We start from the raw sequence: 27,201 nt of genomic DNA on the forward strand, positions 1-27,201 counted from the left end.
CTTGAAGAAATTATTAAAGTTATATCCATTTTAGAGTTCCTCACCTACATTGATACAAGGTATATAAGCTGTATCCACTAAAGTTCACTAACTTTTAAACAGTACTAGTGTACTTTTCAACTGTGATATCTACAACAGTGTTTACATGCTATGTTATTCAGTTTTAGTGTTTTGTTTTTCTCAACATATACTCAGAATCAAAGGGTCTCATTTTTGTCATGTTATTTGCCAAATTGTGTGCAAATGGTGTAGTTGTTTTATTGTTTTCATTATTAGACTTAATTTATAGTAGCACTATTTTTTTAGTGTGAAATTTGTTAACTTCTTATTTTTTTTTGTTATTGTTATTTATGTTACCAGTAGTAGTTCATAACAATATTTAAATCCTGGTTTGGATAGGTTTGTGTTGGTGTCAGGATCTTTTATTAATTGTTTTCAGCCAGTGTTAGGAGCATCACAGAATCATAATTTTACATTGAATGCATTCTTCTGAACATTTAAATCAATAAAACTTAAGAAAAATTTGCTGATATTTCAAGACCTTCAATTATTGTTTTTTAAACAATGATTTTTATAAAATTTGTATGTGTTTCAGTTTAATATCTCAATATAACAAGTAATCAGTAATGAGTAGTGAAAAGGGGTGAGAATTTTAACGTACATTAGTGATTATAAGAGAACACATTTATCATAGCTGTTGACTAAGGTTTTTCATGAACTTTTGATGCAGGTTTAGGAGTTTTACATTTATTTGGTAGCAAAGTACAGAGGTAATATTATGCAAATAAAACATAACAAAATTCAAAAGTGTTGCATTTTCAATATGATTTCAAAATATTGTTATGCATAAAGAGTTACTGCCCTTTATTCACAACTTGAATGGAACAAATAAATGAATTGGTACATGTATTTATATAGAAGATGGTGCAAATTTGGATTGCCTTTATTAAAGAGAATAGTTTACTTAATAGCTTTATTGAGGAAAGTCAAGCACATAAATAGGAACCTGCAAATTTGGATTATGCAAATGGATAAGTTGCAGGGAGTAAAAAAATCTTACCGTGAACAACACACGTACATGATGTGTAACTGTTATGTATATCTCAGAATTACTTGAAAGTTAAATAAACCCCAACAATAATAATGCTTTAAAAGTTGGACACAGATGTATAACATTCCAACATAAACATTACATCATATCCTATAAAGTAAACATTTTTCTTCCTTGAAAATATATGTTCAACAGTAGGAGTCAGAAGTTGCACCTTTAAGATAATAATTCCTCTAAATAAAGCATTTTGACAAAAGTATATAAATTCCATGTCCATGCATCTTAAACACTCTTTCCTGTTGTTTCTCCTGAATTTCCGGGACTGGTGTGGGACACTGGTGTGTCGTGTGTAAGTAGCTTGATGGCATGAAGTCCGTAATTTATACTCGTGTTACTGATCCAGTCCCACCTGCGGGTCAGTGGATTGTACATCATTCCATGGATCAAGGTCGTAGAAAATCCACCTGTAATGTGTTGAAGTTTGTAAGATTTCCATTTTTGAAAAAAAGAAAAGAAAAATATCCCTCTCTTCCCAAACTGTGAGACAGATCCAATCTTAAATAATAGTGGAAATTTCATTTTTTGATTTATAATCATTACTTTGAAATTATATGATCCGACTTTTTGACAGTAACCGTTGGGATTCAGGTTGACCAAATAAAAATTCTTTATCTCACATGCTTCTTAGTACATACATGGTCAAAGCTGGGAAAAGTTGCACAAACAAAAGAAATTGCTCTATTTTCAGTCTTTCAAGCATACATATGCAGAACCTCAAAATGTAAACTTCACTATGTTTTGATATAAGCTTGATGTAGAAACTCAATAAAATCTTCACCATGTTTTGATATAGGCTTGATTCTTACTCTTGTCCAGGAAGAACTGTAGGTCTTCAGGTGAGATGAACTTTTCCCAGTCGTGGGTGCCTATAGGAACTAAACGTAGTAAATATTCAGCTGCTAAAACTCCCGCCATGTAGGAGATGGTTGTTTTATTAATGGTTGTCAAGAAAATGGATCCTCCAGGCTACAAAACGAAAGACCAGATATTTCAATTTTATATGAAATGCGCAGGAAGGAAACATGATACTGTGGTAGAAATAAAGAATTAAAATGATTTTTCTTTAAGAAAAAAATTAATAAATAGTTTCTCAGGCCAAAAAATTCAAAATTCAATGCGGCAGGCAGGTTTTTTTTTTTTTTTTTTTTTTTTTTTTTTTGAAGCAGGTTTTACACCTTTTTTAAGCCATTTGTTCAATAAATGATTATATCTACTAATTCTTAATTTTTGTTCTCTGAAATTAGTTATAATATGTATTTCACTTTAAATAATGTTATTCCAAACATTTATTTAAAAGTTTATTCATTATATATTTAAATTTAGAAGATATATATTGTTTTTCTTCTTAAAACGTCTATCTTAGCATTTATGAAAAGGGGAATAACTCAATTTTCTTCTCCAATATGGAAAAATAGGAAATTGAGTTATTTCCCTTTTCAATCTGTTAATAAAATTGTTCAATGCGGCCGTTTTTGAACTGATGCGGCGGTGCCTGAGAAACTATTGATTAATTTTTTTTGGCCTAATACCGGTAGAATATCATCTGATTTAATCTCATGAAATATATTGTATAATATTTGCATTTGAAGATAAAGTAACTGCAAGTGCCTAGATTAGTTACGGTTTGTTCTCTAAAGCAATTACAGCCATCCAGGGTGGGGTATAATAAAACACTATCAAGTCAAAGGTATAGTTGGAAATGTATATCAAGATAGATAAAAAAAAACAAGCAAACAAAAGCAAATGCCACTATTTATGTGCCATATTTAATTAAATGTATAATTCGAAAATATTTCAGAAAAATCAAAATAGAGCCTACCTTTATAATTTTACAGCATGATGTTAAAAAAGTATCAATATTTGATACATGCTCTACCACCTCTGAGGCCACAACTGCATCAAATGTCTCCTCATTTGTTCCTACTAAATCCTCCACAGTTGCCTGGATGTACTTTACTGTCCCACTTATGGCTGGATCCTCCTCTAAATGGGCTTGAGCCACTTTAATATTGTCCTCCACCATATCAACTCCAATTACATTTGCCCCAAGTCTTGCCAGTGCCTGGAATTTTAAATATGTATGAATCATATTTGTTCACACATTTGAAAAAAAAAGTAATAAAATGTATTTCATATCATTTCATATACCTGTACTGTCTTGGGAATGGACTTATTCAAGAACTTCAAACTAGTAACTCATCAAGAAAATGTAATTCAAATTCAGCAAGTTTGGTTCACATGGACCTTATAGTTTTTTGGATATGGACCTGTGCTAAAGAAATTGAACCTGGTCACTCAATTGGAAAATGTAGGTGAAATCTAGCATCCTAAGCAAGTCAAGGAGTGTTGATCCTTAGATAACATACCATGCAAGTTTGGTTTAGGTATGGCAATTATTTACTTAAAAATGAACCCACTAAAAAAAAATTAACCTGGTCCCTCATCTGGAAACTGGAGGCTAGATCCAGCATCCACAGCAAGACCAGCAGTGTGCACATCCTTACAGATCTACATGAATCATCCTTGCAAGTTTGGTCAACATAGGGCTTACAGGGTTCGACACTAACGGTGGACCGGCGGCCCGAGTCCACCAAAAAATTGGAAGGTCCACCAAATGTTCTGGACTAGGTGGACCGTCGGTCCACTTAAAATTTGAACACCGTATTAAAAAAAACAGTGAAATTCCAGGTTTTTTTTCTTTAAATCGAAATTCATCTTTAACTCAAATTATTAATTCCTCCAAACTGTATTTTACAAGGAATAAATATAATGTTTTAGGTAATCAGGGGGACCTAACAACTCGATATATTTTACATGTAAAATTGAAAACTCCAATATTAACAATAATATTGAGACGAAAGAACATTCAACACGGACCTTGAATAAGAAGCATGAAAAATCCGTGCCAAATTAGCCAGTCTCTCCTCTGTTTACGTAATGCACAGAAAGGTGTGAAAATTACACTGGGTAACAGGAAATCGTTTCACGCCTGAACGCACACAGTTGGAGATAATTAGAATTGATTGACAGCTGCATTTATGCATTTTTTTTTCCTTATAGATGTTCAAACAGGCATAATTTACATTTTATGAACTATTATCCACAGTTTCATTTGTTTTCTTGATATACATAATGTCACTACTTATTTGAATAAATAATAAATTTAGAAAATAATTAATTTTAAATGCACATACATGTACCTATGTCAGTTTTGCATCGTAGTAAAAAAAATGATCTAGCCATAGATACATGAAAAGCTCACTTATTTAATATTTGAACATATTAATTAATAATTGGAATTTTGAATTTAATCTACCTATGGAAGCGAAATAAATGCAGGTTTCACCATTGTAACTTAATGATAATTATTAAAATATTCTTATGGTTTGTAGATTAATACGTTTTTGTTTTTTTTTAATAAGTTTTGCAGTATTTGTAATATTTTTGAAAAAAAAAAAATCTGACTAGTCCCTAATTGATTTGATTCTGTTGGTTGGTTAGATTTATGCTTTATTAGTCTGACTGGAAACAGTATATATTAAAGTTAGTTTTAATTAATGCCTTGTGTGATAATTCAATCATTAATTCAAACATTTATAAAGGTCCACCAGATATTGAGAAGGTCCACCAATAATTTTTCACAAGTGGACCTGTGGTCCACCAAGGTAAAAAAGTTAGTGTCGAACCCTGGCTTATACTATAGCTACTTTAGAATAAACCTACTTCAAAAACTTTAACCTGGTCACTCATTTGAAAAATGCAGGTTAGATCAAGCATATGTAGCAAGCCTGGTAGTGTGCATCCTTACATGAGGCTAGATCTAAAAATCTTGAACTGCTCAAAAAACCTTTAACTGCTCTAAAAACGTTAACCTGGTCAATACTGAAATCGCAGCATCTGAAACCTTGACTGGTACAATGAAACACACTAGAAGCTTCTTCAATGCATCTATGATTAATGTAGGGCATAAAAATTAAGAAAAGAAAACTGCTCCAAATTAAAACTTTAAACCTGTGGTGCCTATGCCATGTGTATCACATAAGTGGCCTCAACTTCTTTGAGGTGAGTTAAAAATGTATATATCATTTTTTTTACAACACTGAAAAAAAGATACAATAAAATGTTTTTTAACTACCTCTGATAAAATGCCCCCACCACACCCTGCATCTAAAATTTGTTGACCCATTAAAGGTTTTGTGTGCAATGGAGGTGGCTGGTCTTGTTTTTCTAGTAAAGAGTCTCTTATCCACGGAACTCTCAGTGCATTGAGAGCATGAAGGGCCTGGAATTCCCCAACTTCATTCCACCAGGTATGTGACAATTTTTTAAACTTCTCATGCTCCTCTTCGTCTATCGTGGTTTGGGCAATAGGACGGGCATGATTCCATCTTTTGTTATGACCGCCAAATCTGTAAACAATTATAAGAATTTTAAAAGCTACATGAATTAATGAAAAAAACTACAGGCATTTGTCATTACATAATTCAGCTGTAATCTATTTTTTTTTTTTCAAAATGCCCCATGTTAATTTTTTTTAATTTTCAGAATTTTAAAGAAAATTCACAGTCCCATTCTAGAATTTCTAAAATAACAAAAATGTTTGGATAATGCCTAACCTTGAGATTGATATAAACTTTCTGAGACATCTCCTGCAAAACATCATTGAAAGGTTACCGGAAATAAATATGGCACCCTAAATTACTCTTTCTTACGGTAGCCTTTTTTGTCCCGAAAAAGTTTTAAATTAAACTACATTATTACATAAGTTTATCAAATTTTTAGATTCAAAATATCATGCTTACCTTTCTATTGCTTGAAATATATTATTTATTTTAGCCCAGTTTATTTTAAAGACATTTTTCAACAATCCGGATTTGTAAACGTGGGGTCGACGTATTGGCAATTGCTCCATACCCTCTAGCGACAAATGCATGCTGAAAAATGGCTGACTAAAGAAGTTGAACACAAGCAAACGTTGTATCATTAACCATGCGAACTTCCATTCGAAAAATCTTTGGCTAAGGACAATTTTGGTGGTAATATTAATTTTAGAGTGTTAATTTCTTTTAAAGATAGTGTTGACATGCTTTTCTAGAGGACTCGCAAAGAAAGGGCATGAGATTGCAGGGTTCAAGCAAAGAGACTTCAAGATACTTGGTTTAGCTATTTAAATTAAATAAGGATTAGGAAAAACGTACATTTTCTTAACAATTTTACTTGCGTCCAATAAACATATGATAATGCCTTACCGTTTAAAGCATATGCCTAAATTAAGTACACTGTTCCTCATTTTGCAGATAAATTTGGGTCTGCAGGACCATTTTATAATATGATATGTTGACAGTGCAACCGTTAGGGCGAGCACAGATACATGTACCTATTTAGTATTAGTTTAGATTGGGATCGCCAAAGTGCATGTGACATTTGCTACGACTAGACTCTGATCAGGTCCAGGAAAATCACTATATTTAGCTATATAGGTATATCTACCTATATAGCTTTATTTACCTATAAAATATAGCTATATTTAGCTATTTTGGAATAAGTTTCTGTTTTATGAAAAGCAGACAAAAAGTCGCGTGTAAATTATGGCTGATATATTTTTTAAAAGGATTGATAAAAACAACCTAGGGCATAGATGGTAAAAACATTGCCTCTTATAAACACTTTTTAACCAAAAAATGCATCTCTATTGTTTGGATAGCTGGAAGTGCGGTGAGGCATGACTAAGTGTGATTGCCTTGCATTGTGCTCAATTATTACCAATCAATTATCTTGTTGACCAAAACTTCTTTTCTTTGTTAAAGTAGCTGCTTACTCACAGATTAACTGTTACACATAGCCCCAAAACTTTTATATCTATGATTGCAATTGCACAAAAAGGAGAAACATTTTTATAAGTGGGTTTTTGGTGAATTGTTTTCAGTCCATTTCAAAGTTGAAAACTAATACTGACTCATTATGCGACTTTTTGTCTGCTTTTCATAAAACAGAAACTTATTCCAAAATAGCTAAATATAGCTATATTTTATAGGTAAATAAAGCTATATAGGTTGATAAACCTATATAGCTAAATATAGTGATTTTCCTGGACCTGCTGATGTCATGTTGCATTACCAATCCCAGGGTTTGACATTAAGCTTTTGGAATACTAGACCAGTCGGGCTACTCTGGCAAATTTTTACTAGCCCTGACCCTTTAACCACTAGCCCTGAACAAACTTGAGAGAAAAAATATTTAAAGCACGAAATAGTGATGGAAAGTTTGACAGAGGAACTTTACATACAAATTTCCTATAAATGACCGAAATCACTTTATGAATAACCTTTTTTATATAATCTGTTTAATTGTAGTGGTTTATCTTTACCAATGTAATCCATATTTTAAAAACGAAATTTTCCTGCACACACGTCAACATCAAAACTAGGTCATACACATGCCACTTGTCGTGTTTAGTCCTATAAACTTAATTCAATCAACTTGTATACAATATAAATACGATACCATTACAATTGTTCAGAGAATTTAAGTATAGTAAAAATAATGTTATTATTATAATTCTATTGCCATTTACACAGTTAACCGATGCCGTTAATTTGAATCTTTCGACAATGACAATCGTAACTATTCAGCCATTTCCATGAACATGATGAATGATAAATAGCTTATTGTTTCTATTTAGGAAAATGGCCGAGTAGTTTCGAATGCCTTCAATGAATGCCGTCAATAATAGCGCTTCGGTCATGCTGTCTGTTACATATGTATTCTTTCTACGATGTGGTTAAAAATGTTTTGATTTTATTTTTCATTAACAATAAATTTGTTTAAAATTAAAGTTCATTTATTTTTCTTACACGACCAGTCGGTCTAGTACACAGACATTTTACCCGACCGGACCTATCTTTTACTAGACTCGGTCTGTCGGACGTGCCTTAATGTCAAACCCTGAATCCGAAGTCTGAATAGTAGTAATTTATTCAAAATCATTTAAATTTTTATTATCTATTTATTTATCTGCTATATATCCATTAAATCAAGGACTAGGTGAGTTTATTTTTGGTGGAATATCTTGTTATCGTGAGAATGTAGTTTGCAGCGAGACATTGCATTTCGCTGATAATTGGTCCATCGGTAACTGGGGGACAGTGGGTAACTTTGGATCAGTGTGGAAACTGTGAATTTTCTCTTTGCCCAAGTGTTGCTTTAAGAGCTCGCAGTGACGAATGTTGTGCCAATGTGGCACTTGAGGCCCTCGCTATTAGTATTAATAATGAAATATTCAGTCTACATAAGTCCATACTAAGTCCAGCAAAAAGTTTATCTAAACTGATAGACAAATCCAATGAAACATCACTTATAAGTGAACTGAAGTTGAATCAAGGAGGGGGACACAATTGAAATGCACAAGCTGTAGTGCACTAATGCTTGTTTGCAGAGTTCTTGAAATCTTTCTGTCCTGTCGGCAAAAACCGATATAAACAACCAAGGACCGATTACTTTGCGTTCTCTGTCAGTCCAAATGACCGGCAAGTGTTGACAGAGGAACTTCAACAATCCGACCAAATTTCGTACAAATTCCCTATAACTGACCGATCATAATCTTTCAAACGCTTTTCTATATCTTTATTTGTAATGACTTCTTCAATGAATGCAAGTGCCAAACTAATAGTGATTGGTAAACTAGTTTGTTGACAGTGCTAAGGTAAGACAGGTGAGAAAATCGAAATAGATTTAAAAACTTAGGAAGAAAATGGACCCCCACAAGAATTCAAAGAAAGTTGTTATACGACGGTCAAATCAACATGAAGTGTGCACTGTTTATTGACGCTGGGTGCACAATGTATGGCAGTCAGTCCAAATGACTGACACCGAAAAAAAGATTTCAAGAATTCTGGATTGAAGAAAAACAATTAACATGCACATTTTGAATTTGAGAACATTTAGGGAATAACTGTCTTCTAATTTGGTATTTGCGACCGTTAATGCTGAGCCGGTAAAACGGATGTTTGCGACCGTTAAATCAGCATTAACGGTCGCAAATACCAAATTAGAAGACAGTTATTTCCATTCTAATGCAATCATTGCATTTTGTTTGTTGTTTACGTCTTATTTTGTTGCGTTTTTTTACTGTAAATCACTTTTTATTCGCGAGAACTTTATTTTCGCGTAATTACGCGAGACAGTGTGCTCGCAAAAATTAAATTCTCGTGTATAATAGTATTCCTTAAGATTATATAGAGCAATAACCAGAATTCGTGAAAATTTTGTCTCGCTAATCAAGAGTCAATGACTATCTCGCGCAAATAAGGTGTCGCGAAAATTTAGTGATCTACAGTATATGATATACGTCAGGAAGCATATGTAGCGTCGTGAAGAATTTTTCAAAAGGATCTAGCTACCTTAATGAAGTAATGTTTGCACTGCTAATAATATTTTTTCAGGTTTTGGGATACGAATAATTGGGTTTCCAAAATGTGGGCCAATCCTTGGGGCAGTGGGCCCATCCAGCAGGCAGCATTTCAAGGGATGCCGAATGACCAAGGTAATAAAGCCAGTACATTCATTAGGGTTTTTGGGAGGGGGGGTATTTTACAACAAGTGGGCAACCATTATAATCTTTATTTTCTGATCTACGTGGCTTGAAGTTGTCAGTTCATGTTTTTGTTTGGTTAACAATTAGTAAATATGTAATTATTTCTTTTTATAATGTTTTATGTCATATTTTGTTAAATGCCAAATAAAAAAACAAATCAAGTAGTCGGAGTGTCTTTAAAAAAAGTTTGCATGGCATTTATAAAATAGGAAATAGGGTTTATATCATTTAGCTGGATATGTTATTCTCCTTCTTTGCATTTAGTTGATTGGGCTGCACTTGCAAAGCAGTGGATTCAACAGAGAGAAAATGTAGCGGAGCCAACCCCCTCCATGTCGATGAGTGCGGCTCCCCCACCCCCACCTCCCCCAGCCAACGGGGGCACGGGAGGAGATGATATGGACATTGAAGGAGACAATGAGAATAATTCGCAAGACTCGAACAGCTACGGTAATATGCCAGTTTATCAGAGTCAAGGTAAATTTAACTGCTTTTTCAGAAATGTTTTATTGTTTTTCTTCTTTTCTATATGAGAGAACAATACATTGAATTTTAAGCATAGAAGTGATGAAAAGCATTCCTACACAATTAAGATTTGAATATTTCTTAAATACATAATCCTTGATGAAAAATGATTATATGCTTACAACAACAAAAACTGACATAAATAGCTCTCAGAATTTATCAGTTTTAAAGATTCTTCACCTTTTAATAGTTATTAGTAAGGTGAAATAGATATGGCAGTGCATGATGTTTTATTTTTGTTAATTTTATTACAGATTACAATCAGCAGGGATGGGGATGGACAGGGCTTCCCAACTGGAACATGAATATGGCAACAGGGTGGGGGCTGAATATGGGGGAAGGCAAGGTAATGTGCAGTCTTTGAGTGCCTGATTTATTATTTCAGTGATGAAAATTAATTAATGGGTAAATTAAGAATATTATCTGATGGTATCTTATTCTATTGAAACTACATGTACATGAGATAAACATGAATTGATGAAATAAAATAAAGTTGAAAAGAATTTTTCCATTAAAACTTTTCAAGGATAATGGCTGGTGTTTTAATTTATACCTAATTTTCATGCTTTTGTACACTGAAAAAAATAATATTATACTTTTTCCTATCCAGAATCCACAGAGTTTTGACTATTCTCATCAGGGGAATTTTCCACCAGCCTTTGATTACAATCATGGAGGAGAGCAGTTTAATTACCAAGTATGTTGTTTCTGTACATTATATTGCTGTGAAGTAGCAAAAAAAAAAATCTTATGTGAATAATTACTTTTTCCTTACATCGTGAAACTAGGAATAGGGATGTTTCACATAAATGAAGCTAGGTTGTTCAACCCCCCCCCAAAAAAAAATGTGCTTAAGAATGATATAGAATAATTGTTTTTTAGGGTAGTGGTGATAATTACAATCAGTACTGGGAGGGAGATGAAGACTCCCAAAACAGCAGATCCTTCAGAAGCAACCAGCAAGTAGGTCGATATCCCACTCCCCCCGGGACAGACGAGGATAGCAGTGGATTAGGTAATTATCTAATAATAAAAAAAAAAATTACCCATGATGCATGTCTGTATGCTGTGTGATACTGCAAACCACTAAATTTTTGTGATACCTTATTCTCTACGTGTTAGATATTTGGTATTTACAAGTGAGACAAAATTTCACAAAGCTGGTTTTTGCTGTATTTATTCTATTCTAAGAAAAATATATGCCAGAGTAAAATTTTTAGCAAGCAGCTCATCTCAGGTAATTATGCAAATAAAAGGTTATTAACTGACATACTGTACTTACAGAGCCACATAAATTTGATAAACCAAGGGGATTTATTTCTTATTTGGCATTAAAGAAAATTGATGTTGATATTTTTCAACAGCTAACCTTGAATTAATAATACTTTTTACATTATTCAATTTTTGTAGATGCTGCTAAAAGAAAAACTCTCCCAGCATGGATTAGAGAAGGGTTAGAGAAAATGGAGAGGGAAAAACAAAAGAAAATGGAGAAGGAGAGATTAGAAAGAGAGAAGGAGGAGGCTGAAAGACAACGAGAAGAAACGGAGAAGGAAGTAATGGAAGACACGAATGATGGACAGCCACACATACCAAAAAAGAGCAGATTTGTAAGAGTTTTTACTAGAATACATATAGTATGTATACAAAGTATGACACTGTAAAGGGTTGTGTAATATAAATAATACGATAAATAAAAGTATTGAGTGATATTTAAACAAGTGAAAAGAAGTATGCTTATTTGGTCCATTTAATAGAATGTTCATTAATCACTGAAATGAGAATTGATATTAACCACTGCATATTGAAGGATTCCGACGATGAAGGGGATAGTAGATCTGTATCTCCAGCTCCTGTAAAGGACAGGTCAAGGTCACCAGAACAGGTAAAAAAGAGAAGTCCCTCCCCACAGGCATTTAAATCCGAGGAAGAGAAACAGATGGAATTTGTGAGTATTTTGTACCAAGAATTTAGAAAAAATTGTATGCATGTTTATGCATTTTAATTAGGGCCCCGCAAGGATTTGCGGGTGCCCTATAGTAATCACTCTGTCTGTCCGTCTGTCATTCTTCCGTCCACAAATTTTCTGTTTTTTCCTAATAACTTTTTTTGTGGTTGCCCAATTAAGATCAAATTTGGTATGGTAGTTCAATAGGCAAAAAGACATACTTTGATGCTAAGTTTGTTTCTCTATGTCCCCTGGTTTGGTGCTGGGGTGGTGGGGTAGATTCCTTAACTTTATATAAGAATGCATTGGCAAAGAGAGATAACTGCTGAAGATGTTCCCATTGTAAACTGAATGCTGCTATGAGTCCCTTGGGATTAATTAGCTTTCCTCCTGAAGAAAATCCAGAGCATTATCTTTATCTGTCACATTGAGATGAATTACCACCTCTGTCTGCAAATGAAGTTTGTTTTGAAGTTAAGTCAATTTGGAATGTTATGAACACTCTGAAATGTGGATTTAAATATAAATGTGTATACTTTATTTTTGTTAAATAGTTATGATTTCATAGAATTCTAAAAACAAGAAATAGATTAAAGAAGATATATTTTTTATTTCGATAAAAAAATATTTTTATATTTTACTTTTTTTCCCCCTTTATGTAAATTCAAGAATATTATTAATTTTTAAGGTAGTTGTATAAAAACCCCATTCTATCATTAATACTGAAAAAGTTCTTATTGTAACTTTAGAAGAAAATGATGAGAGAGGTACAATTAATCCCTTGGGATTAATTATCAGCCTGCTGTGGAAAATTTAGTAGGCTTTTCTTTATCTGTCACTTAAAGATTAATGAAAACCTTTGTCTGCAACTGCTGTTTGTTTGAAGTTAATGATATTTGCATTCATTGAAGGCTGGCATTTTATATTAGATAAGCTTCATTATTGTTTAAATATATATTCAATGTTAAGTTGTTCTTTACTGCCTAATGTAAATACAAGGATATTATTTACAGGTTTTTGAATATTCAGGAATTATCTTGAAATTTTAAGAATACAGTTGCTGTTGTTATTCTTCGTACATTTTTTAACCATTCCGTAAGCTGCAGCCTTTTAATTCTACCACATGGCGGGGCCCTTGCTGACTGGTCAGTTTTCTAGTTTTCTTTGTCATTTACATACTAGTATACAAAGAAAGATTTAGATAGCGCCCTTCCTTGATTATGTAAGCTTTTGAACTTTTGTGAAAACCATGTTAACTTGTTTTTAGATGATGAAAGTAAGAAAGATGCTGACAGAAGTGCTTTTGGATGTAACAAACACAGAAATCGAAAGTGTTTGCAAAGAAGTGATCCGCAAAGAGAAATCTAGAGCTGCCAAAGGTAGAAATGAGAAAGCATTGAGAAATCTACTTTTGTGGTATTTTTGTAAAAGCCTAAAGACCTATTTTGTGCTGTTTGATCTGTATACTAAATACAATATGTGCCAGAAATTTCAATGGTTGAACTTTACAAGTGGAAACGCTGCTGTGTGTAAAATATTAAATGTGGCACATGAGGTAAATGTGAAAACATTACACCTAAAGACTGTCAAATTCCACCATCAAATAAAAATAGAATCTTTATTGAGGATGTTTTCCAGTTTATATTATTTAGATTCCATTCATATTTGCAAATGTATTCTGCAAAAATTCACTGTTTACATCTGGGCTAGGTGTAAATTTCAGCATGGAGTTATGAAATCTAGAATCTTGCAAACTTTTTGGCTTGAGTAAATGTTCAGTTTCAATTTGCAACAAGGAAATATAAATTTGTTTCCTTCAAAGAAACAGAAATTTCATTCACAATAAAAAAAAAATCCTAGCCTAGGTGTCCTAATTATTTTGTCTTTCAGGTGAAATAATTCAGATTATTTTCACAGCTCAGAGAGAACTTGTAAGGGGAGATAATTCCCCTATCCAGCCTCTTAAATTGTATAGATATTGTGTTTTATGACGAGGAACTAATCATGTTTGTATAATTGTACAAAAAGCTCCAGCAAAGCAGCTCACCAAGTCTACTGCTTTAGCATCTTTGACTGGCTTGGGTAAGTAACTGCTGATTTTATTTATTGCTTGAAAGTGATAGACAATCAATTGCCCTACCTTGTAAAGCAAATTGATTGCTAAAAACTGCAAATCTCAGGCAGGTAGTATTTTTTCCATTTATTCCTTGATTTCAGAATCAATTAATTGTTCAGTGCCCTATCATAGGATTTAAGCATTTCTTTAAAAAAGTTTTGAGTTACAGAGCATGTCTTGAAATAGAAACTTAAGGTTTCAGTTGCTATAAATTATTTTCATCCAACAGAGAGAAGTCAAAACAATTTCAAAAGAAAATTGTAATATCTATTCCTTATGTCTTAATTTGAGGTTGAAAAGAATGTGATGCAAAATATGGTATTATCAAATAAATGATGAAGAATATCCATCTATATCAATTATTGTAAAATCATAAAATTTCATGAGTGTTAATTCATATTTAGAGACCATCAAATTTCAGTCCACGACAAAGTGCTAGCATTTTAAACTAGGACAATTCTACACTTCTCCAACCACAAAATCAAATCCCTACTTTCCCCAGTACCACCAAATTTTTATCCTTTAAAATAAGTGATTTTACAGGTAACATTCCTAAAGGAAAGTAATCATATCACAGAGTATTTTGTCCAAAATCTATATTAATAATCATTATGATGCAGTAGTAAGCTTTGAGATTTTTCAACATAATGGCCATATAAGTAGACATTGATAGTATTAGAGGTATAAATAATCAGTAATTCTTATAGTAACTGAGCCTGTTATTTCTACTGTTGTGTGATAGTCTAGTGATGTTGTAGGACTGGCAGGCTACGGCAGTGACAGTGAGGAGGAGGAGGAGGAGGAAGAAGAGGAGCCAGACTCAGACGAGGATCTTGAGGAGCGGATCCGACAAAAGAAGGAGGCATTCGAACGCAAAATTAAAGAGCAGGGCATTTATGATGAAGATGAATTAGGTAACTTGAAGGTTTTTTAGTACGTTTTAACACGAAGGTTTTTAAGTACGTTTTAACACGAATGTTTTATAGTATGTTTTAACACACATGTCTTTGGAGATCATGTTATCATGGCTTTTATGTATGCATATAATTGATATATGATCAAAATTAAACTTTCAGAACCAGAAGCACCAAAAATTTTTAAAGACCCAATTTCAGACAAGCACAGCTACCCTTTTCAAAACAAATATAATGGAATTCCTGGACTGGATGTGAAATCCGAAGCTGAAAATAGCACTGAAACCAAAACTCAGTCAAAAGATTCAAAAGTAAAAGTTGAGCGTACAAAAGATAAAGTTAAAAGAGTTAAGAAAAGTAGGACTTCCTCAAGCAGTAGTTCTAGTTCCACCGGGAGTTCTAGTGATTCGGATTCTGACAGTTCTAATAGTTCCTCTAGTTCTTCCAGTTCCTCTAGTGACTCTGACAGTTCTGTCAGTGAGAAAAGAAAGAAAAGTAGGAAAAAGAAAAAGGGGTCAGGGGGGTCTTCATCTAAAGTGTCAGGAAAAGGGGGTAAGAGTCGGGATAAGAGTAGCAGTAAGTCAGATAAACATAAAGACAGAGAATCTGATCATGTTAAGGAAAAGGAGAGGAGGAAAAGTAAAGGGGAGGAGTTAGAGAGAAGCTATAGTAGGGATTATGATAGGCAGAGTAGCAAAGACGAAAAGAGTAAAAAGAGGAGAGATTCACGCAAAGACAGTTCTCGTGTGTCTCGCGACAGAAGTGATAGTAGGGAGCGTGAGTCTGAAAAAAAGAAGTCAAAGAGAAGTAGAAGCAGGTCAAGGTCAAGGGAGAGGCATAGAAATAGGTCAAGGGATAGGGGGAAGCATGATAGGAGCACTAGTAGGGAAAGGGAAAAAAGGCATAGAAGTAGGTCAAGGGAAAGGAGGAGAAGCAGAAGTAGGTCGAGGGAAAGGAGGCATAGTAGAAGTAGGTCACGGGATAGGAGGAGAAGTAGAAGTAGGTCAAGGGGGAAGGATAGTCGTAGGCGTAGTGACAAATACCAGGATGATGAAAAGGAACCGTCACGTCGCTCTTTGGACTCTAAAAGTAGCAAATCCAAGTCCAAGAAAAGGAGAAGGTCAAGGTCACATTCAGACAGTGAGGATCGATCAAAGAGCAAGCACAAAAAGTCTGGAAGGAATCGCTCAAGGAGTCCCTCTGAAGAAACCAGATCCAGCAGTCACAAAAAGTCTGGTGGCGGTAAGAAGTCGAGACACAGGTCTGACTCCAGCTCAAGGTGGGAAAACCTCATCTTAATTTTCTTATGTCCACTGTTGGTGCTTTTTTTCTCAGCTAATGCAGAGTTGGTTTTTAAGTGTTGTATTTTTTCTATATACAAATATGTAGATTTTTTCCTTGCAAAGTAAAGAACATTAAGGATTTTTAAAAAAGAATTGGTAGCTATTTAGTGTTCACAGGAAATTTTCTTATTTTACAGGTCCCGATCCCCTAAACGAAAGTAAAGAGAAATAATGAATTCATCCAGCTGCAGTTTCTTCATCACATGATTTTTGTTATGCATTTTACAGAATAGATTTTTTGACTTTATGCCAAGAGTTCATATTCTTTTTTCAATGAAAAGTATTGTATAAGATGTCTTTGAGGTGTTTTTAAGAGGACTCCAAGGGCTCTGATGGAATTTTTTTGCATTCGTTGTATATTTATCCAATATAAAGCCAAAACAATTTTCTCAGACTCTGTAAATTTTAGTTCATAAAATTGTTTGAACTATAAATTCAAAATAGTTCATGTAATCTGTATAAATGCATAAGGAGTTCATGTATTAAGCTCAAGTCAAAATAATTCCAAGAGCTCAGATGCCAACTTATCTGTGAAGGCCCAAGAAGGCATTCTACGTGAAAGACTGGAATTCATTATACTATATTATAAGATTGGTCACATATTTGTCAAGTACTGTCTTCTCAGGGTCATTTCAGAGAGGTCAAGGTTGATATAATCATTAACTTCTTGAGAAGCAACCTTCACTGGGGGTCACAATTCAAGATTGAATCAGAAAGACTTCCCATTACAAAGGAAAAAGTCTATTTGAGAATATCTAGAGAAGTATCCAAAGTTCATGGATATATCTTGTTTCATTTCGATGCATTTATAAATACATGTAGGTCATCTTTTAAAAAAATGTTTGCTTGCCTTCTCCCGACTTGGGATTTTAAGACAAAATAGGATTTAATTTCTCATTCAAAATTACATGCAAATATGAAGCTTAAAATGGTAAGAGAAAACTTTGATAACAATAAAATAATTGTTTCCTTATTTTGAGTCGGAGGCAGTTTTTAGTCTCTCATTTGGGAGAAAGCAAATAAACACTTTTTAAAGATGGTTTCATCTATATCTTGATGTCTTTTATTAAGAAAAATCAGCGGCATTGCATTTAATAGAATTGATCGTTCTTTAAAAGGAAGGGGTTCAGTCGGAAAAAAAACAAGACCGAGATACCTAGGTCGCAATATTTATATTATATAGCCCAAACCATTATATTTTTTCCCGACAGCCGCCTTCCTTTTCAAAACGATATCAATTCTACTTGCCTGCTTTTTGATCACGGAGAAAGTAGTTTTGATTAAATATTGACTTTGTGTATGATCCATCGGATGATGAGTTCGGATCTTTGGTCACCGATGTTCCTTAAAGGATAAATCCGATAGGAATTTAGAAAATAAATGGCCGTAAGAACCGGGGGGGGGGGGGCACGTAGGTTGTGCTCCCAATAATTTTCTCCATATACAGAAAACGTATGGAATATGAAATGATATAATATTTTCTGTGACACCCTGTTCATGTATAATGGTACGGCCATGCGGATGGATCGAGCTGTTTGGATAACTTTGGATCTTTAACAATTTATGACTTTTTGCGAAAGAATGATCAGCTCGTCGAGAATCAAATGAAGTTTATTAGGGGTCCTACGACCACGTGTAGACTCGGTGTTCGTGGCGCACATTATATGGAATTTTTGAAACCGACATTAAATTTTAGTAGTGTATTAATTAATGCCTTTTGATCCATTTACATAGTCCCAAATGACTAAGGATGCTTGTAGATGACACCAAAAGATGCACTATTTTTCGTAATTTCTCAGACAGCCTAGAAGTCCAGAAAAGGACTGAGATGATACATGAGTTATAGTCTGGATTTAAACTCATCATATTGTGCTTGATGCACACTATTTAAAAATGTTATTACAATATATACATGTATCACAATTAATTGAAAATATAACTAATTAACGAAATATCCATAGAAAGTGTACTATAGGACACAAAATATCATTTTTTTTTATTGTTTGCTCAGAGAAAGATCTTTTTTAAAAACAAAAAATTACAGAATTTTTACTGAAAAAAATTCTATTTGAAAATGTGGGAACATCTGACTTGTACATGTATGTCTACTGTTGAAAGATATAAAAATTCATGACATTTTTAAGAAGCATTACGGAATGTGGAAATCTGTAAAAAAAAAAAAAAATGCAAAAATGCCATAAATGTCTCCTGGCAAACTTGGAAAAAAAAAATCCGGAATATTGACGACTGTTCTTATAAATCATAGTTTATTTTTATGTATACACATAAACTGATGACGTAGTAATCGTCTGCCTAGGAGTAGGGAAGGTGCCAAGTTTCAAAAAGATAAATAATGCCAGCTCCACCAATAAAGAAAAGACATGGTAAAGGTAAATAAATATTAAATGATATTTTTTTTTGTGCATACTATATAATGACTTTGGGATCAGTCAGGCTAAGGGTTCTTATAAATATCCATAAAGACCATTCACAATCCTTGACCTTTGTCCACAATCACAGTGTAGATATGTGATCTAGGAGAACACGGGTACACTGTGCATTTCCTTCAAAATAATTAATAAAAAGAGACAGATTTCCAGTCATAAAAGATAATTTTATATTTCAAATGATGAATAATTCAATCGCAAATAGAAAAATAAACATGGCATAACCCCTAAATAGTATCTTTCGTCAAACCCTAGCGGAAAAACAAAGAGATCTATGCATGACGGAATTCTTCGTCTTCTGCTATTGCATTGTAGGAAATAAATAGTTAATAAACCAATAGCGGATAAATAGACGTTTAGATGGACGGACAGGTCGAAAACTATACACCCCCGATTTTTGAGTTACGGCCCTATGGCCAGTATGGGGCATAGTGATTTTGTCGTAACTCGAAAATATTATTAGGGGTGGGGTGTATAGGTGGCAGATTTCTTTCAGCTGTACCAAATTTTACTCATACACTACTACAAAGGCCTTTTTTTGACTTTAATGCAGCAATTAGCCTAATGCTGTCTTTTATCAATGAAAATTTCCAATAACAAAGAGGTATGTTTTGGAAAAAGGGGGGGGGGGGGGGGGGGGGGGGGGGGGGGCTTACAAGTGCCTGTACAAAACATTTTTTTTTTAAAGAATTTTATAAAAAAAAAAAATACTTCTTCCGTAGATCGGAATGACGACAAGAAAGAAACAGCCGCCAGACCGCTTAGTGCATTTATGTTGTTTGCAAATGATGTGAGACCTCGCTTGGAAATGGAAAACCCGAGCATTAAGGCTGTGGATCTGAGTTCGAAGTATGTATACAGAACAAGATTATCATATTGTCGAAATTCTGTAACAGTTATATTAGACTGTTGTTGAAGAAATACAGGTTTCCTCACAAAAACTTCTATAAACTTTTCCAAAGAGGTAGATTAAGGCCTCAAAGTAAAAAATAAGTTTTTTTTTCATGGTAAATCAAAGTATTGACAGTAGGACAATGTATTGCATAGAAAATATACTAGTATCTATTTGTTAGGGCAGAAAGACCGGAGAAAAAGAAACTGTACTTTTCAAATCAGTTATAATATGTTAGTGATAGAGTAGGCTTGTACAAAAGTACACAGTGTTATTGTCGCACGTCAACTGCACCACAATATATAACAGAAATTCAATGCACATTGCTGTACGGTTTTTAAAAAGAAAGTCCTACATTGTTTGGTAGTAATAAAACTGGTACATTAATTTTTTTTCAGATTGGCAGAATCTTGGCACGATCTTCCTGAAGATGAGAAATTGATATACCATCGTCGTTCTCTGGAGCTGTATACACGACAGGGTACCGTTTAATATGCTTTAATAAGGCTTAGATACTTATAAATAACGATGCCGATTACAGTAATTGTTCACATTTTAAGGATTGAAAGCTCGAACAAAATTCACGATTCTTAACCATTTTTGTAGATTCTGATAAGAAAACACGACAGAAAGAGGAACAAAAGCGAAAAGCCCCAGATAGACCAGAGCATTGTATAATAGTACCAAACGGAGAAATGAAATTAATAGACTCTCCCTTCATCCAGAAGTCAAAGCGGAGAAGATATGAACTTCCTTATAAATTACCTCAAACCTCAGAGTATCAGCCACGTCCCCGACCTCCGAGACCTCCACCAATAAAGAGACCCCCGCCACCCCGGCCTCTCATTCGTACCTACCCCACATACAAGGAGCGGATCCAGATGATGGAGCGTGGACTGTATCATAAGCAGGCTCCACCACACATTGGTGTTTTCAAACGCAGCGAGGACAACCCAGATCTTCTTATTGTAGACGAGTCAGGACAAACCACGATAACTTTCCCAAACATCGAGAGACACAATGGTTATGGTAAAAGTTACAGCATTGGACCATGTGTTTCTGGACTTAACGGGAACGGTTATTACCATCCCAGAATCCTTGGGAATGGACATCACTATGCCCAATTTCAATTTGCATCGCCTTCGGTGAACTTATTACCACGAATGTATCCTCAGCAGTTCCAGAGACTGCAGTACCCCTATGTCCACGGTTCCTACCTACAGGCGGCTCCCCAGCTGTACCAGCAGACCATTCCAAATCAAACATCCGTCTACTCAGAAATAAAGTGTTCCCCTGTAACAACAGGCTCCATTACTGTCCGCTACGAGCCGGTTACAACAGAGTCGTTCGAGAACTTTGAGATGTCGGATGATGAATATCTCGAACACGACCCTTTCCTGAACATAAATTTGAACGAAGATGAAATTCAGATAGATGGAGACGAGGTGGAGTTTGATATGATGGGTTTGGATTCTGACCCGGATGTCAAGGAAGAAGAGGAAGATGCCTGTGATGATCTGGACGACATCAATCCCACCATTGCTCCCTTTGAAGAAGGTCTGATAAACACATATTTCCTTGTATTTGTAATTGCACATCTTTATCATATTTATATGATCCCACCCCTGGTATTTCAAGGGGTTTTCTTTGCGTGGGAGAAGAATCGGTTTATGTCCCCAACCTGTGAAACTGAATGGTACTGTAGGTTTCCTCTGCGTCTGTCCGTGTGTCTGTCAGTCTGTCCCACTTGGTTATACTGTTTTACACACTTATTTTGAGATTGCTCACTATTTATCTTTTTTTAAATTAAATAGTTTGCCTATCAAATATAGATAAATCCAGGGCATGAATAAAGAGAAGTAAATATTTGCAATCTGTCTGCTTTGACACTTTTTCTCAGCATGATTTTCATTTTTACATAAACTACATCGTGCATTAAGTATAGTACTAAAGTTGTATTTTTAAGAGTTATGTTACTTATACTTTTTATAACGCACTGAATTGCATTGATTTAGCTGTCAGACTAGTTTTTCTGAAGTTAAAATGGGTAAAATTTTAATTGTTTCCAGTTCCGTAAAAAGGCTAATAGGCCTATGTACAAATACTGTTGATAAATATTCATTTTTTTCATTTATGAAAAGGAATCGACCAGTATCTCTCTGTAGATGGACAACCTTATGTTATGATACCGGTAGATATGGATGTTGCCAAAAAGTTGGGATGGCCAATTCATATGCTGCCTTCCATGCCGAAATGGTTGTCCAAAATGACAGAGTAAGTTTGAATAACCGTACAAAATTTTAGATAAACTTTGATGTATTCTTGTCTATAGTATTGGAAATATAGATGGAAAGCATATATTTTTAAAATGTGTTTCTTACTTTCAGTAATGAAGTGACATCTTCCGATGTATCAAGCACGGCGCCTTTGGAATACCCAGAGTCTGTTTCGAGCATTCAACAAAGTGGCGTATTTAATGAATTCGATTTGGAAAAAGAGACAGAGATTGCCATAGAGACAATAAAAATTGAAATGCCAGATATGGAAATCGTAAAAGAGACACCAGAAGTGATGGATTATTCTGAATCTACCTCCGGTCCGACCACTTCTCAAGAGGAAACGGATTCCAGAAAGGAGGATGTAGGAAACGAAATGGAAACCAAATTCACGAATAATCCGCCAGTCTACACCGAAGACAAAATGCCCACTGCCACCGGAGAAATTATGGACTATTGTGGGGACAAGAAATTTGATTTCTTGGAAACAATTCCAGATGAGAGAGGCGATCAGGGAGGGTTTCATTTCTGTAGTACCCCAAACCAAAGTCCTCTTCGGAAAGACTTTAAGTTGGAGACACTGAGCGAACCATCTGATGAAAAATTGCATGCAAATATTTGTCAGTCCCCAAAATACTCTCCTATCAAATCTGTAAGTCAAGAGGACAATCTCAAGCGTGAGAAAGACGAAGCCGAACATTTCAAGGAAGTTATTCGACAAGAGAAGAATTTCAGTCAAAACAGTTCTAGCAGTGTTTCTAATTGCATCACAACAAAAAAGCAGTCTATTATTCTTGAAAGTCTTCTAGAAAATTCTGACTCAGAAATGGATGACGTTAATGGTACATCAAAGGATGGACCTGGAAAAGAAGGTAAAATTGGACATCTAAAATACGGTGTCGAGAAAGATATTACTGTAGGAGGCTACATGGAAAAACAGAAATGATCTGTGTAGTACGTTTTTGAAGTGTGAAAACTTTCGACTGTGATAGATAATTTTGGAAAAAAAGACAAAACAAATTCAATGATCATTTTGTTTTATAATCAAGATTTATTGATAAAAATCAATTAATTCATTAATTTGATACAAATACAGATTATCTCTGAGAGTAGATAATCTAAACAATTTCCTTATAGATGTAGAGAATATCATCAATAATTTTTCCTTGTGCTATCTATTAAAAAAAAAATCAAACATGCACATTGTTTTATTTGCATCACAATGAGGTCTACATTACCTTTGCACCAAAGTTGGAAATATTGCGTGGAAAGTATGGAATAGTTTTAATTGACAAAGCTTCAAAAGTATAATCTTTGTAATATTGGCTGCTACAGCTTACTTTTGAGAACCTGGTTTTCATTCTACATGATGAAATCCAACGTAAAAATACATGTTTTAGTGTATTTTACATGTAACACTTTTAACTCTCAATTGAAAGAAAATTATTTAATTATACAATACATATACTGTGTTCCAAAACTTCATAGAAATCCTTAAAAACACAGATACATTGCGGGGTCCAGTGAATGTTCAACCGAGCCCCTATATATATTTTAAATCAACTGCCGTCAAGGAGAAATATCAGGCGTACTGCTTGAACTTTAATATTATTTTGAGAAGCAGTGTAAAAAAAATGAAATATCAACTCTTAAACTCTACAAAATACTAAGTAACTTGTAATCTTGGTAAATGAAATCACCAAACTTTTCCAAAATCAATAGCATAAAAAAATAAGACTCTTCAACATTCCATCCGATGAAATAATTAAAAATAGGTTTTTGACTTCAAAGTTAACTCCTTTTTAAATGAAACTCGAACATTTTCACATTTTCACCGGTCATGTCCATTTAAAACAGTGGTTTGTTTCAAAATATTTGTTTCCTACACAAGAATTCTAAATTAAAATTATAAAAATACTGGAGATCCTCGTTCATAAAATCTGTGTAGTGTTTGAAGACCGAACGTTAGTTAAATTCGTTTTATTATGTCTGACTGTTAATTTACTCCTGAAGACATTCTCTCAACCTGTCGGACATGTTTTGCCAGAATTCCTCATAACCAGCAGGATCATCCGGGTACTCTATAAAACAGTTTTTCTTCAAGAAATCTGAAACCTTCTTGGGATATCCCCCGTTGTACACCTCTGGCAGTAGGATAAGAATCACATATCTCAACGTATTTCTGGCCTCTACGCCTTCCACCCGAGCCATGTTAAGTTCATAGTCTCTCCACGCAGACTTGAGATACCTTTTTGAGACAACGCATACAGTCTTTCTACTCTCTTGAATCGAGCGTACTATCTGAAGGGATTTCGATTCTCCTGGTATAAATGATCTATCCCGGATGAGAAGCTGAAAGCCATTGAGTTGTTCCAAGTTTTGTATCATGTGTTTAACCACGAATTCCCTGTCTTTGCTAGTATAGGAAACAAAAGCATCGTAGAGGTAGCGTGTGTCTGAGGAAGTCTGGAGCCGAAGATATCCACTATTACGATTTTGTAGCAATGTATACCTCAGGTATCGAATTTTCCATCTATTTCTGTACAGAGCTATACAAATAACCAAACTTAACAGTGAACTAAGGGTGACAGATACTAATATATAGTAGGCGGTGTAAGATTTGCAATCCCTTTTCAGTTTTTCTACTGACACGTATAAGTCATGAAATTGAAAAGTATTGTGACGTGCCTTTGAACAATTATAGGTCTTGTAATTTTTAAAATGTTCTTTGTATTTCAACATCCATTCCAGAAAGTCCAGATTATCACATGTACACATCAGTCTGTTGTCTTTCAAGTCGACAGATAAGTTGCCCACAGCAAATACCTTATTTAGTTCTTCCATGCCTTGTTTTGATATTGTCCCCAATCTGTTTTGCGACAAGTTAAGAACTGATAATTTCTTCATGTGTCCCATTTTCATATTCCAGTCGGATAGTAGATTGTGGGAAATATCTAAGTAAACAAGGCTACTGAGATTTCTCATAAACAAGAACGGCAGTGCTTGTATTCTGTTGAAGGAAATGTCTAAATGTTGAAGCCGACGTAGATTTCTAAGTATTTTACCTTTCCTATCGAACTGAAACATTGGGCCTAAGGAATTTTCAGCCAGTTTGAGTGTCAGTAAACCAGTAAGATGTTCAGCAATGTTATCTGAGAGTTGGGAACAAAAGTTTTTCGACATATCTAATAGAGTTATATTCTCCACGCCTTGTATTGGTCCAATCCATGAATGAATAACATTGTTTTGAAAATAAATTTCTCTTAGATTGTTTTTCTTGAGTTCAAATTTAGCCACACGAGTGTATAATTTGCTCGAATTTGCATAAACAATTTGTAGATTTGGTGGAAGGGATACAGAAATCAAAGGATCATCATATATTGAGGATATTGAGAGATTCTTGTGACAGCTGTAGTCATATGTCTTGTCCTTCAATGGATCAACATTGTCTTTACATCTAGTGATCGAATCTATGAAACGAGCTGGTGTGTTCCTTAAACTTGCATTGAGTATTTCAACTCCAGAGAGCAAATAGTATTCAAAAACATATTTACCAACTATCAATCGATTTTCTGCAACAGAAAGTTTCTTAATTGTTTTTGGTAAATTGAATATGACACATGTTTCAAACATTTCAATACGGTTACTTGCAATGTTTAATTCCGTAATTGACGTGTTATCCAAATTAATTAAATGATGTCGACGAAGAATATTACTTCTGCCACCTGGACAGGTGATCTGTTCAAACTTAAACACCGTGATCTTCGTCTGGTTTAATCCAAATGTCACGTTCGGAAGAACAGCTAATCCGAGATTTATGTTAAACGAAATATCTAAGTAGTTAAGGTTTTCTAGATTGCTAAACGTACCTTCTTCAATTTTTTTTAACACGTTTCTAGATAAGTCGATAAATGTCAAGTTTTTCAGACCATAGAATGAAGACCTGTTGACATAGTGCAGCCGATTTTCTGATAAATCAACGCAGGTAACACTTTCGTTAAATGAAGGAATCACTGTTTGTTTTAATCCCGAGCAGTTTGCTAGCATATCACATCGAACAGTCCGAGAATAACTGCATTTGTCATCCATACAGCAGCTATTAGAAATAAACATCACAGCCAAACAAAATAAAAGACACAAGATAAACGAAGAGAAACCGTTGTTCATCTTGTGAACTTCCACGTCTTTTTAATAAGACAACTTTATCAGGAATGGTGATTTCCACCCGGAAGTTTGTGCACATCTTGGATGAGACTATCAGGCATGATAGGAACGTATTTGGCAAGTGACAGATATAGCAGCCCCCTATTCTTTGCATGTAAGGAGATATAATTACTCGAAAAACATTTTTTAAAAACAGTCTTTTTCCGGCGTTATCTGTTAAATATTATCGACACTCATTGATATTTGATATGATGAGGAAATGCATCTCTTTCTATTGATTTGAATGGTTATGATACTATTTATATACATGTAGACAACAAGATGTCTTTGTGAAACTTTGATGCCCCCGGATGGCGGCTTTTGGTAAAGTTTAATATTTCTCAAATGCAAACTCCAAGGTCAAGAGATGAAAATTGCTGCTTCAAAAAGAAGGGACTTGTCTCAGTGAATATACCTGTAAAATATAAAAGCACATGCACTAACCATTAAACAGGTATGACCAAGGTAATTTTTGTTAAAAAATTAGGTCAAACTCCAAGCGCACGGTCAAGGGTCAAGAAAAAGGTACCCAGGGGTAGGCTATGTCAAAAAAAGTCCCAGCACCAACTGTATGTACATACCATGGTGGCATATTTCTGCCCCCTACATGTAAGATAAATTATGTTAACATGCAACATAATTATGTAGACATGCAACATATTTATGTCAACATGCAAGTTAATTATGTTGACATGCAAGTTACCAATCTTATAAGAAAATATAATTTAAATGTGGATAAATTTATTTACTAATGACTGTATCTGACATTTTAGATGCAATATGCAACAATTATGTAGACATGCGACTTTTTTATGTCAACATGCAAGATAATT

The 27,201-nt window shown here is 34.3% G+C and overlaps 4 protein-coding genes across 7 annotated transcripts; 2 read left to right on the forward strand and 2 right to left on the reverse strand.

Annotated features, from left to right (window-relative positions):
• Nucleotides 1-959: 959 nt before the first annotated feature.
• Nucleotides 960-5,827, reverse strand: LOC134264354 (ubiquinone biosynthesis O-methyltransferase, mitochondrial-like). Its single transcript, XM_062746654.1, has 5 exons — nt 5,728-5,827; nt 5,247-5,520; nt 2,931-3,173; nt 1,918-2,077; nt 960-1,515 (listed from the first exon to the last, which is right to left on the reverse strand). Exons 1-5 carry the CDS (start codon nt 5,772-5,774, stop codon nt 1,334-1,336), a joined length of 906 nt encoding a protein of 301 aa, XP_062602638.1. The 5' UTR covers nt 5,775-5,827; the 3' UTR covers nt 960-1,333.
• Nucleotides 5,828-6,037: 210 nt separating this feature from the next.
• On the forward strand, nt 6,038-16,796 carry LOC134264355 (arginine/serine-rich protein PNISR-like). 4 transcript variants are annotated; one of them, XM_062746657.1, is made up of 13 exons: nt 6,038-6,147; nt 9,553-9,653; nt 9,969-10,181; nt 10,484-10,575; nt 10,840-10,926; nt 11,112-11,244; nt 11,640-11,839; nt 12,040-12,177; nt 13,445-13,556; nt 14,206-14,259; nt 15,052-15,207; nt 15,370-16,486; nt 16,688-16,796. In XM_062746657.1, exons 2-13 carry the CDS (start codon nt 9,584-9,586, stop codon nt 16,710-16,712), a joined length of 2,397 nt encoding a protein of 798 aa, XP_062602641.1. In that variant the 5' UTR covers nt 6,038-6,147; nt 9,553-9,583; the 3' UTR covers nt 16,713-16,796. The 4 variants fall into 4 exon arrangements, with proteins under 4 accessions (XP_062602641.1, XP_062602642.1, XP_062602639.1 ...); XM_062746658.1 differs by lacking the exon at nt 16,688-16,796 and having other exon boundaries at nt 15,370-16,003; nt 16,196-16,681; XM_062746655.1 differs by lacking the exon at nt 16,688-16,796 and having other exon boundaries at nt 15,370-16,681.
• A 2,047-nt stretch (nt 16,797-18,843) lies between these two features.
• On the forward strand, nt 18,844-23,274 carry LOC134264357 (uncharacterized). Its single transcript, XM_062746659.1, has 6 exons — nt 18,844-18,940; nt 19,720-19,846; nt 20,288-20,370; nt 20,496-21,446; nt 22,031-22,163; nt 22,277-23,274. The coding sequence occupies exons 1-6, from the start codon at nt 18,904-18,906 to the stop codon at nt 23,109-23,111; spliced, it is 2,166 nt and encodes a 721-aa protein (XP_062602643.1). The 5' UTR covers nt 18,844-18,903; the 3' UTR covers nt 23,112-23,274.
• Nucleotides 23,275-23,782: 508 nt separating this feature from the next.
• On the reverse strand, nt 23,783-26,361 carry LOC134264346 (toll-like receptor 4). The gene has a single exon (XM_062746644.1). It carries the CDS (start codon nt 26,330-26,332, stop codon nt 24,167-24,169), a length of 2,166 nt encoding a protein of 721 aa, XP_062602628.1. The 5' UTR covers nt 26,333-26,361; the 3' UTR covers nt 23,783-24,166.
• Nucleotides 26,362-27,201: the final 840 nt, after the last annotated feature.

Source organism: Saccostrea cucullata, unplaced genomic scaffold (assembly GCF_032062105.1).
Source record: "Saccostrea cucullata isolate Sc308-1 unplaced genomic scaffold, CSIRO_AGI_Scuc_v1 ctg374, whole genome shotgun sequence".
NCBI classification, from domain to species: Eukaryota; Metazoa; Mollusca; class Bivalvia; order Ostreida; family Ostreidae; genus Saccostrea; species Saccostrea cuccullata.

Excerpts from the sequence above, each read along its gene's own strand:
- LOC134264354 (XM_062746654.1), bottom strand. The coding sequence starts at position 5,774 with ATGATGTTTTGCAGGAGATGTCTCAGAAAGTTTATATCAATCTCAAG. Across the intron at positions 5,521-5,727 it reads AAGTTTATATCAATCTCAAG|ATTTGGCGGTCATAACAAAA; the intron begins GTTAGGCATTAT and ends AATTGTTTACAG. Across the intron at positions 2,078-2,930 it reads CATGCTGTAAAATTATAAAG|CCTGGAGGATCCATTTTCTT; the intron begins GTAGGCTCTATT and ends TTCGTTTTGTAG.
- LOC134264355 (XM_062746655.1), top strand. The coding sequence starts at position 9,584 with ATGTGGGCCAATCCTTGGGGCAGTGGGCCCATCCAGCAGGCAGCATTT. Across the intron at positions 12,178-13,444 it reads AAGAGAAACAGATGGAATTT|ATGATGAAAGTAAGAAAGAT; the intron begins GTGAGTATTTTG and ends ACTTGTTTTTAG. Across the intron at positions 15,208-15,369 it reads TTATGATGAAGATGAATTAG|AACCAGAAGCACCAAAAATT; the intron begins GTAACTTGAAGG and ends TTAAACTTTCAG.
- LOC134264357 (XM_062746659.1), top strand. The coding sequence starts at position 18,904 with ATGCCAGCTCCACCAATAAAGAAAAGACATGGTAAAG. Across the intron at positions 18,941-19,719 it reads AAAGAAAAGACATGGTAAAG|ATCGGAATGACGACAAGAAA; the intron begins GTAAATAAATAT and ends CTTCTTCCGTAG. Across the intron at positions 21,447-22,030 it reads CATTGCTCCCTTTGAAGAAG|GAATCGACCAGTATCTCTCT; the intron begins GTCTGATAAACA and ends ATTTATGAAAAG.
- LOC134264346 (XM_062746644.1), bottom strand. The coding sequence starts at position 26,332 with ATGAACAACGGTTTCTCTTCGTTTATCTTGTGTCTTTTATTTTGTTTG.